At 44.4% G+C, this 11,645-nt stretch overlaps 1 protein-coding gene across 3 annotated transcripts in view; it reads right to left on the bottom strand.

Moving 5' to 3' along the window:
* LOC104986530 (chromosome unknown open reading frame, human C16orf62) overlaps positions 1-11,645 on the bottom strand; it is a 138,996-nt gene that overhangs the window by 78,105 nt on the left and 49,246 nt on the right. For all 3 annotated transcript variants that reach the window (XM_010837124.1, XM_010837126.1, XM_010837125.1), the window contains exons 12-14: positions 10,659-10,752; positions 5,893-5,970; positions 5,302-5,424 (exon numbers count right to left, since the gene is read on the bottom strand). In XM_010837124.1, the coding sequence (XP_010835426.1) occupies positions 5,302-5,424; positions 5,893-5,970; positions 10,659-10,752 (295 nt within the window). The remainder of the gene's footprint in view (positions 1-5,301; positions 5,425-5,892; positions 5,971-10,658; positions 10,753-11,645) is intronic.

Here is an 11,645-nt window from a genome sequence, read left to right as displayed (position 1 = left end):
CTTGGTTCCAGCTTGTGCTTCTTCCAGCCCAGCATTTCTCATGATGTACTCTGCATAGAAGTTAAATAAACAGGGTGACAATATACAGCCTTGATGGACTCCTTTTCCTATTTGGAACCAGTCTGTTGTTCCATGTCCAGTTCTAACTGTTGCTTCCGGACCAGCATATAGGTTTCTCAAGAGGCAGGTTAGGTGGTCTGGTATTCCCATCTCTCTCAGAATTTTCCACAGTTTATTGTGATCCACACAGTCAAAGGCTTTGGCATAGTCCATAAAGCAGAAATAGATGTTTTTCTGAACTCTCTTGCTTTTTCAATGATCCTATGGATGTTGGCAATTTGATCTCTGGTTCCTCTGCCTTTTCTAAAACCAGCTTAAACATCAGGAAGTTCACGGTTCACGTATTGCTGAAGCCTGGCTTGGAGAATTTTGAACATTACTTTACTAGCGTGTGAGATGAGTGCAACTGTATAGATCACAACAAATTGTGGAATATTCTGAAAGAGATGGGAATACCAGACCACCTTACCTGCCTCCTGAGAAATCTATATGCAGGTCAAGAAAAAACAATTAGAACCAGACAGGGAATAACAGACTGGTTCCAAATCAGGAAAGGAGTATGTCAAGGCTGTATATTGTCACCCTGTTTGTTTAACTTATATGCAAAGTACATCATGCAAAATGCTGGCTGGATAAAGCACAAGCTTGAATCAAGATTGCTGAGAGAAATATCAATAACTTCAGATACGCAGATGACACCACCTTTATGGCAGAAAGTGAAGAGGGACTAAAGAGCCTCTTGATGACAGTGAAAGAGGAGAGTGAAAAAGTTGGCTTAAAGCTCAACATTCAGAAAACTAAGATCCTGGCATTTGGTCCCATCACTTCATGGCAAATAGATGGGGAAACAATGGAAACAGTGACAGACTTTATTTTCTTGGGCTCCAAAATCACTGCAGATGGTGACTGCAGCCATGAAATTAAAAGACGCTTGCTCCTTGGAAGAAAAGCTATGACCAACCTGGACAGCATATTAAAAAGCAGAGACATTACTTTGCCGACACAGGTCCATTTAGTCAAAGATATGGTTTTTCCAGTAGTCATGTATGGATGAGAGAGTTGGACTACAAAGAAAACTGAGACCTGAAGAACTGATGTTTGAACTGTGGTGCTGAAGAAGATTCTTGAGAGTCCCTTGGACTGCAAGGAGATCAAACCACTCAATCCTACAGAAATCAGTCCTGAATATTCATTGGAAGGACTGATGCTGACGTTGAAACTGCAATACTCTGGCCACCTGACACGAAGAACTGACTCATTGGAAAAGACCCTGATCCTGGGAAAGATCAAAGGCAGGATGAGAAGGGGACGACAGAGGATGAGATGGTTAAATGGTATTACTGACTCGATGGACATGAGTTTGAGCAAGCTCCAGGAGTTGGTGAAGGACAGGGAAGCCTGGCGTGCTGCAGTCCATGGGGTCACAAAGAATCAGACACGACTGAGCGACTGAACTGAACTGTACTTATATTAAGACCACTGGAACAGCAGTCCATGGGTCAATTTGTTTAAGTCTCACTTTGGCAGTATAGCAGTTAACAGGAGAGACCTAGAATGAAAGTCTAAAGCAAAGTAGTCAAGCAAACAAATCTGCTGGTTTCAGAGTCAGTCTGAAAATGGCTACACGGCTTCTTTCTAACTGTGTGACTGTAACAAGTTTCTAAGCCTCAGGTGCCTCATCTGTAAATGGCAATAACAGCAACACCTAGCTTGGGGAAGCTTTGAAAGTGAAGTAACACAGCCAAGTAAAGTAACTGGGCTTCCCCAATGGCTCAACAGTAAAGAATCCATCTGCAGTGCAAGAGATGCAGGGGACTCAGGTTCAATCCCTGGGTTAGGACGATCACCTAGAGGAGGAAATGGCAACCCACTCTAGTATTCTTGCCTGAAAAATCCCATTGACAGAGGCACTTGGAGGGCTACAGTCCATGGGGGCGCAAAGAGTCAGACACGACTGAACAACTGAGCCATGGACACAAGTGAAGTACCTAATACAGGCAGACCTCAGAGGTATTGCAGGTTCTGTTCCAGACCACTGCAAGGAAGTAAATATCCCAATAAAGCAAGTCACACAAGGTTTTTGGTTTCTCAGTATATATGAAAACTATGCTTTATACTATTCTGTACACTATTAAATGTGCAATGGCATTATGTCTAAAAATAAGTGTGTATATATATATATATATACATATATATATACACACACCCCATAATTAAAAAACACTTTATTGCTAAAAAATGATAACCATCATCTGAACCTTCAGTGAGTCGTAATTTTTTTTTGCAACAGTAACATTAAAGATCACTGATCACTGATCACCATAACAAATAAAACGAAAAAGTCTGAAATGTTGTGAGAATTACCACAATGACACAGAGACATGAAGTGAGCAAATGCTGTTGGAAAAATGGCACCAACAGACTTGCTTAATGCAGAGGTGGAAAAAAGGAACTGTCTGCACAGAGCAACACAGCACAGTGCTGCAAACCCAGGGCTGCCTGTGGGGCGCAGCGCAGAGGGAGCCTCAGAAAGAGGCAGTTGTGTTACGGGCTCCAAGCTCAGCAGCATCTCTGACCCAACTCCATGCTCCGTTTCTTCACAGCCAACCAACACTGCCTTCTACTGTCTACCCAAAAGGTCACAAAACTCTAACAAAGTGCATTTGTTATAATGTTAAGCGAGGGGAAAGCATCATAAAGGCATACGGGAAAAATTTCTCATGTGCAAAACACAATTGTAATAACAGAGCAAGAGTGAAAGTGGAGAGAGAAGCATTAAAAAGAAAATGCACCAGACTGTTAACAATGGCCAGTTACTCGTGACAGAATTTTAGGCGGCTCTTTTTCTCCTTTTAACCTATCTTTTCCAAAGTCTTTCCAATGAATATGTACTTATTAAACAATGTTTTCTGGTTATGAAAATCCTCTCCTATCCATTCTGCCTCTTGTTTTTTCCATGGCTGCCAACTGGTACTCTTCTAATCCATCTGGTATGCTTCTGCCAGTCTGATCTTCAAGCACCACTTTTTTCAAATCATCTCCCTGATCAAAAATCTTTAAGAGCTGCCTGGTCTCCATGACACAATGATCAACAGCCTCTGCAGCCTGGGCCACTCCCAGGCGGCCTAGTTCCTCACTCTTCTCCAGTCATGCTCGTCTCCTAACTATGCCTCTTGCCTGTCGGTCTATACAGGTCTCGTCCCTCAACCCCTCCTTACTGCCCTGACTCATCTCCTGGCCTTCAAATCAGTCCAGGCCCCATCTCCTGTTAAGACCAAAGATAACGATGATGACCACCCCCATCTGCCTGCTGCCTTTCACACCAGCTCTTGGTCACGTGCTGACGTGCACTATTACAGTCATCTCATGAGAGCCCTTTGAGGAAGGGTTCATTCATTAGCCCCATTTTACAGCTGATAAAACTGAGGCACAAAGAGGTCAAGCAGCCCAAGGCAACACAGTCACAATCTGAACTCAGTTCTACCTCACTACCTGCCCCAGCCTCTACCACCTTCCTCTTCTTTCCTTCAACTGTGACAACCTGCATCACACAGCTGCATTACAGGATTCCGTACCAGACCCAGACAACAAGCTGCTGAAAATGGCAAGCTTACAGGGATTTGCTTTCATTGCACAAAGCATGTTTTATGAAACAGTTGCTTTTCTCTGCAAAGTGTTCCTAAAACTGGGGGCATAAAGATTTTTTTACTTAACTTTAACTGTATAAATGGTGGGGGCGGGGGGAATCTTATCTTTAAACAACAACAAGAACCATTTTTGAATAATCATTCCCTGATTTGGGGAGGGAGGGAACTGGGGATTTCAGTATGAAATTTCATATGTCAGGTATTTGCAGCTCGAGGCATTTCTCCCCTCTCTCATCTAGATGATTCTCCCTTCCCCTCTCACTTGCCTGTCCTGGGTGTTACTAACAGCTGCAGACAAATGCCTACATTCTAGAGGTGTGGCCCCTTAAAGACACACATATCTCCAACTCCCTGGGGGACACATCCCAGCCACCGTCAAAGAGCTTTTTAGGTATCACTTTGTCACACACCTTTTCAACACCACCCTCCACACTGACATTAATTCTTCCACATTTTGAAAATGATTTTTTTTTTATGAGACACTGTAAGTTCCTTGTTTAAATGCCCCAAGAATCAGAGTTTGTTATTATTCAGGTGACCTAATTTTTTTAATCACTTCTTCTGGTGCAATAATGATTTCCTAGAGTTTTACTCCCCAGGAAAGCTCTATTCCCAGCTTCTGCCATCCTCTGAGATTACTGCCACTTAAAATAAAGGAAGAACGCCTTATGACATGTACTTTTTGTTTTTAATCCAATTTTGCTGTTCTTTAAGGAGAAAAAGAATAAGTGTTCTTATTTTCAAATGCATCAGTTTTGCTCATGGGTTTCAGTCATTAAGCTGAATCAGTCAAGTCATTGGTTTTTCTTCCTGGGAGCCTGGGCAAGCATGTGGTGGCTGAGACTACCCTTATAATCAGAGAGAATGGCCACACGTTTTCAAAGAATCTTCTATTAAACTGATTTTATTTAAAATCAATTTACTTGATAAAAAATTCACCTATTTTTTAGGTGAATACAAGATGGCCCTATTTTTCTCCTCATACTTTAGGATTTGCAAAAATTAAAATATAAGCAAGGCATTATATTTGCTGAAAAGTTAAAAAACAGATTTGGCAAGAAAAATAAGTTAAAACAATCCAAACTCTGCCCTCCAGTGACACTTTGTCTTATCTCTTTCCTGGTCCTCTCGTGCAGATATAAAAACCACATTTGCAATCCCAATGACACAACAAACATTCAAGCACCGTGTGTGGGGCCCTACTCCCCCAAGCACTGTACGTGGACCGTCTTGTTTGATCCACGCAATAGACCAGAAGACAGGAATTACTACTGCTCCCATTTCACCGATAAAGAAAAAAAGCTGCGCAGTTAGGGACAAGTGACTTGAGCTCTGCTTTAGTAACAACAGCTGCAAGCGACAGAGCTGCGGTTCAGACTCAGGCTCCCTGAGCCCAGGGCTCAGACGTGAACAGCAGCCCAAACCACCACTTAGGATACACAGGGTGCAGGACAAGGGCTGAGCACGGAACCAGACCCAACAGTGAATCGCCATGAAAGGGCCCTGATGATGGCATTACCGGGCACTCAGGTGTCAGGGTCCTTACGACGCAGAAGAGGGGAGTGAACTTCACACTGAAGCCCAGGGCAGTTACCTCGGGGGCGTGGTAGGAAACACACTGGAAGACCCAGTCCATGGCAGGCGAGTACAAGGGGAGGTAGGACGGAAGCTCCACGCCCTGGAGCACCAGCTGGTTCTGGACCGTATCCCCGTGAATCTATAGGAGACCAAATAAACACTCAGAAAAGGAAGGGAAGTCACAGAACAAAGAACATGTGAGCGTATCTGCAAGCACCTGAATGGCCCCGAGAGAAACTGCCTGGTTTCTCAGGTTTTTTTAAACTGGAAAAAAACTCACACAGTTTCCCATGTCACCAGGCTGAGCTGTTCTGGGAATGTGTGCTGTGAAGAGAGGCAACCTGATAAAATGGACCCAGCAGACACGAAGAAGAAAGTCTGATCAACCGGAGACGTTTCTTATTAACACATGCGTATTAATCCTCTTTGCTTCTTCAGTACAATCAACACATTTTAATTGTCTGTAACAGACACTAGTGTAATTTTGTAGGGTTTACACATCTAAAGAGCTTTAAGGCAATCTCGACTTGGAAAACCAACTGGGTTTTACGAATCTGTGATCATGTAACTATCACATCAATTGGCTCTTCTGATAATATTCTCTTACCTGTTTGAATGTGAGGAGAAAATCAAAAAAGTTCTTATTTAGGCTTTCTTTGAGATGTGGAGCCACTTCCATGCCCACCTGTAGCCAAACAAAATGAAATAACCTTGACGGTGGAAAACCAGGTTGCAAATAACATATACAGTGTGATGCATTTTTGTAAATTAAAAATTTACATATAGGTAGATATAAGCATAGAGAGGTCCAGAAAGTTAACTTTCATTCTTTTTGTTTCTTTATTTTCTTATTCAACAAGCATATCTTGCTTTTATAAGAAAAACCACAGGAGCTATTTTTAATGAAAAAAAGGGCAATATTTGCAGTAATCATCTTCGCAATTTCCCAAAGGTAATGAAAGTATTTCTGAACAGATGACCAAGGGAACAAATCAATACAGCACTAAGGAGAAATGTACTCTCAAGACAGTGTATACGACATTCTTTTCCTCTCTACAAAATGATAAACACACACGTTGCTGTACTTATTAAATGAAGCAAAAAGATTCTGGTATGTAAGAGAGTCAGCTGAGACTTCACTGTGGCATTGTTAAAATATACGGATTCATTCTTTGCTGGGCAGTCAGGGAAGCAGACATAAATTTTGATGTATTTTAAGCAAATTTTTTATTACACAAGCATGAAGCCTAACAAAACTATAATCCATCGACTCCTTCACTCATTGTTTTAAAAAGATATGTAATATTTTCAGAATATTTATTAGAAAACAATTTGCTAATCTCAGAGTAGGTGGCCAGGGCTCTAGAGTCGGATGGAAGAGTACAGGTCACAAATATGGCAGGGACTACATGGATTTAAAACAAAGCATCATAAGGTTCCTTAAACTGAGTTCCTCAAATGCACCTCAATTCCACACAGCTGCTTTAGCACAGAAGCAACTTTGTAAGAGGAGTTGCTTTCTGGGACCTGGTTTCTTCCAAGGAAGACAGATTTCCACCACTCACCTCCCCCCACAGCTACCCAGAAGTCATGAAGATTAACGATAATGGTGGGTTTTAGATGTCTGTAAGGAATTCCTTTGAGGGAAATTATGCAAGATCCACTGGGGCGGTAAATTCCAGGGGCAGCTCTCTAGAGCTGCTGGAGATGCTTCCAAGGACAAGTACACGGATTTAAAAAAATATTAACAACAACTGTCAGATCCATTTTTTACTGTGTTCTGATTCTATTGTTTCCTTCTACTAATCATTCCGTAGAAAAAGCAATAATTACCTGTTAGGCGACAGCAAAGAAAGGCCCAGTGGACGAGCAGTGGAGATGAATTGAAGGGGCTGTGACTTAGAAGAGGAGTTAATCATACTTTCCCTTAATAAACAGCTCTGAGCACCCCCCACGCCCTGCCTACTCACTGCCTTTGTGTTTTGTTTATCTCTTTCCATAAAACCAAATGAGCAGCTTGGAAATCTGCTCAGGTCGAAAAAATTTCTACCTAGAGTAGCAAGGGTAGTTACTCACGATACCCATCTGTTGTTTCTGCCTCCCTGGCACTCATTCTCTCTGTCTCTGGAATCAGCAAAGTGGATTTCTCTTTGGGGACTCAAACCTACCTCTCAGATAAAGAGGTTTGCGGCAGCTGGACCCAGCCAACCCTGGGTTGCCAGGGTGGGTGCATGACCCAGGCTCAGTCAGCAGGCAACTGGCATATGTACGGACTAAGGACCCAAGGTGGTTCCATGAGATTCTGCCCAGAAACTGGCTAGAACCACTGGCGAAAAGATAATCTTGTCACTGAGGTTCCTAAGTTGAGAGGCTGGAAGACTTTCCACCATATGGAAAGAGAAAGCTGCAGACTGAAGTCACCCAGAGGAGAGCAGAGCTGAGCCACAAGGAAGGAGACAGCTCCCGACACAGCTCAGGGTCCCTGCGTCTGCCATGCCGGGACTACCCCAGGCTCCTCAGATGCGAGCGCCAACAAATCTCCACCTTTGTTTCAGAGTACTATGAACTGGGGTTTTGCCATTTGGAATTGAAAGAGTCCTTACTAATGCACACTGTCTCTTATTCTTTTTATATCAAAAGATTTTCAGTAACTACCCAACCAGAGGAAAGGGTGCTCTGCCTGAATTGGCACAATTGATTTCAGATACAGGACATCTCACCCAGCTTTCCTGGGGTATGTCTATAATCTCTCCTCATTGCCACTGAGTTATAGAGCTGCATCTGCCATGCAAAGGTACTTTGAATGTGAAAGTGAACGAAAGCGTTAGTAACTCAGCCCTGTCCAACTCTTTTGCGATCCCATGGACTGTAGCCTGCCGGGCTCTTCTGTCCATGGGATTCTCCAGGCAAGAATACTGGAGTGGGTTGCCATTCCCTTCTCCCAGGAATCATCTCAACTCAGGGACCAAACCCAATTTCTCCTGCATTGCAGGCTGCTTCTTTACCATTTGAGCCAACAGGTGAGGCACTTTATACACAACAAATATCATCTTTCACCAGCTTGTGTACCTTCCTTCAAACTTTAAAACTGAGGAGGTTTGCAGGGAATGAATTTTCCCCTCACTTTCTGATTTCTATATAATAATTGTGTGTCATTAGACACACTAAGATTCTGGGTCTTTATTACTGATGTGAAGGTAAGTTCAAAGAATGCTATAAGAGGAAAGGCTGCTGCTGCTAAGTCGCTTCAGTCGTGTCCGACTCTGTGCGACCCCATAGACCACCAGGCTCCCCCGTCCCTGGGATTCTCCAGGCAAGAACACTGGAGTGGGTTGCCATTTCCTTCTCCAATGCGTGAAAGTGAAGTCGCTCAGACGTGCCCGACCCTTAGCGACCCCATGGACTGCAGCCTACCAGGCTCCTCCATCCATGGGATTTTCCAGGCAAGAGTACTGGAGTAGGTTGCCATTGAGCACAAATACACAAACAAGGCTATCTTTACATCCTCCCCACCCCACCCCACAGGATCCAGTCCAATTTTGCACACAAAGGCCCTCAGCAAACTTTGACAAGGGAGGAGCATTCAAACTTCGTGATACTGGAGTTGAAGCTTAGGCCCTTAGCAAACTTTGACAAGGGAGGAGCATTCAAACTTCATGATACTACAGAGGTGAAGCTGGAGGAAATATATCTGATATTCTTCTATGAAAAATCTATGCCAGTTTCAAGCAGATGGCAATGCATAAATATTTTGGCCTCAGTTACTACAAGGGAGCAGGTGCCCTTAATTGGAAAGCTTTTTCTTTTTTTTTTCTTTTCTCCTTTATTAGGGAATAGACCTATAATAAGTGTTCTTCCTAAGGATGTCTGCTTCTCACTCTGAGGGAAATGATTTTGATTTCTTTGAGATGCTGGAGACCACAGGGCTTCTATCATATGCTAGATGTCAGGTAAAAGAAGCTGATCAAAGGCTGCAGTCCTCACCTTCTAATTTCATAGTACTGATGATCACTAGTAGCTCAGCTGGTAAAGAACCCACCAGCAATGCAGGAGACCCTGGTTCGATTTCTGCGTCAGGAAGATCCCCTGGAGAAGGGATAGGCTACCCACTCCAGCATTCTTGGGCTTCCCTAGTGGCTCAGCTGGTAAAGAATTTACCCGCAATGTGGGAGACCTAGGTTTGATCCCTGGATTGGGAAGATCCCCTGGAGAAGGGAATGGCTACCCACTCCAGTATTGTGGCCTGGAGAACTCCATGGACTGTATAGTCCATGGGGTCGCAAAGAGTCGGACATGACTGAACGACTTTCACTTTCACAGTAGGGGAGAGATATGTCTCTAAGAGTAGCTTTGTCTTCAAGAAGTCTGGACCCTACAGGTCCAGGACCCTACAGAATAGGGGAAATAACCCCTCTGAAGGTAAACGATGCCCAAGGAACCAGTAAGGGGGACTCCCATGAAAGCTGACAGAGGCAATGGCCCCAAGTGAGTTGAAGAAAAATGACTGTAAACTCTCCACAGGGTGCATTTTTCATAAATGAAAACTTAGTAGTTTTAAGTGGAGAAGGCAAGGCACCCCACTCCAGTACTCTTGCCTGGAAAATCCCATGGATGTAGGAGCCTGGTAGACTGCAGTCCATGGGGTTGCTGAGTCAGACACAACTGAGTGACTTCACTTTCACTTTTCACTTTCATGCATTGGAGAAGGAAATGGCAACTCCAGTGTTCTTGCCTGGAGAATCCCAGGGACGGAGGAGCCTGGTGAGCTGCCGTCTATGGGGTCGCACAGAGTCGGACACAACTGAAGTGACTTAGTAATAGTAGTAGTAGTAGCAGTTTTAAGCAGGAGCTTCACGGTGCTTTGAGGAGAAAAAGGCTGAGTGACCCACAATCTGAACCCATCAGAGCAGCCCTCCAAGGCCAGGCAACACAGACCCTGATGCCTGCCATCACCAGGAGTGCCTCTCCCTGCCAGACAGCCCTCACCAACTCGCACTCTGAGCCAGCTCTTTAATACAGAGACCACAAATCTGATAAAACAATCAAATTCAAAGACAAAGGGAAAGCACATTTTGAGTCAATGAGAAGTTAACCTATCACCCGAAAGGCCTTGGGAGCCTCCTTCCCAGCAAGAAGGGAGAAACAATTAGTTCTGAAACCCAGTTCATTTGTGAGATGATGACCCTAATTAGAGTTACGGGTAAGTGGGTCTACTTAGAAATTAATTTTAAACAGAAATTCTACAGCCCTGCTTTCTGTGGACAAGCTGTGCTCTAAAATTAGCAGCTAATGAAGTCCTTCGTCCAGTGACTCGTGAGGTGGCGGGGAGGGAGAAGCACGAACGCTGGAGGAGGCAGGATGTGGTGGTCTCACCCTGCACAGGTAGGCCCTGGCATACACCGACACCAGCGGGTCCCCGATGCCCCGGACCATGCACGTCAGCCGCGGCAGACACTCTGAAATCCCCCTGCGAGAGATGAAAAGACAGCAGCATTTACACCCAAAAGTCTACGTTTAGACTTCCTAAAGGTAGGGGGGCAAAATCAGGTTTCAGAAACAAACCAAGGTCAAAGTTGACGTTTTCTAAGGCCATGTACCAAGTCTTTCTCTCTTGCCATAATTCATTTTTTTGAATGGTTTCTTTCATCTCTACCATCTTTTCAGTGCTGGAATCTAATCTTTACTTTTTTCCTGTTTGAGGTCACTTTTACTAATTTAACTATTTTTGTCCCATCCCCAATTATCGTCCATTGACAGGTCACTAGGTCACTCCTCACCCTTCTCGATATTTCGGCTGTTATCTATATCCCTTTGGCATGGATTTACTGCCCCGTGCTCCACCCACTCTTAACGCCTGACCCCAGCATTCCCCTCAAAGTGAACTGTGACTTCCTTATTCTTCCAGCCACATGGGACTTCCCTCTGCCCCAAGCCTTATTCTCCCCCAGCTGGTGAAAGAAAACTCCCCCAGGCATCACCAGACCTCAATCAAACACACTTGGTACACATTTTAAATCCAACTCAGAGCACAAGTCAGCCCGTGGCTCTGAGGAGTTATCTAGATGGTGTCCAACGCCACTCAGAAAGCGGATCTGGTTTCTCCTGGCTCCGCAAAACTACTCTCAAAACAACGTCCGAGGTGACCCAGAGTAGCAGGGGGCTCAGGGGTAAGGGCTTTGCTTCTGACATCTCTGACCTCTTCATCATCTTGGACAGCAGCCACAAAGACACTGAATGAGGGCTCGTGGGTGCCGCTCCCAGTCTGGTGTGTGCAGCTCGATGAACGCTCACAGACCCCTTCACAGGGCTTGCACACGGAGGAGACCGGGGGTCAGAGATGCTAAATAAGTTTCTCTGGAC

The sequence above is a fragment of the Bison bison genome, unplaced genomic scaffold (genome assembly GCF_000754665.1).
Source record: "Bison bison bison isolate TAMUID 2011002044 unplaced genomic scaffold, Bison_UMD1.0 scf7180017864072, whole genome shotgun sequence".
NCBI classification, from domain to species: domain Eukaryota; kingdom Metazoa; phylum Chordata; class Mammalia; order Artiodactyla; family Bovidae; genus Bison; species Bison bison.
This window is presented reverse-complemented; position numbering and strand designations above follow the sequence as displayed.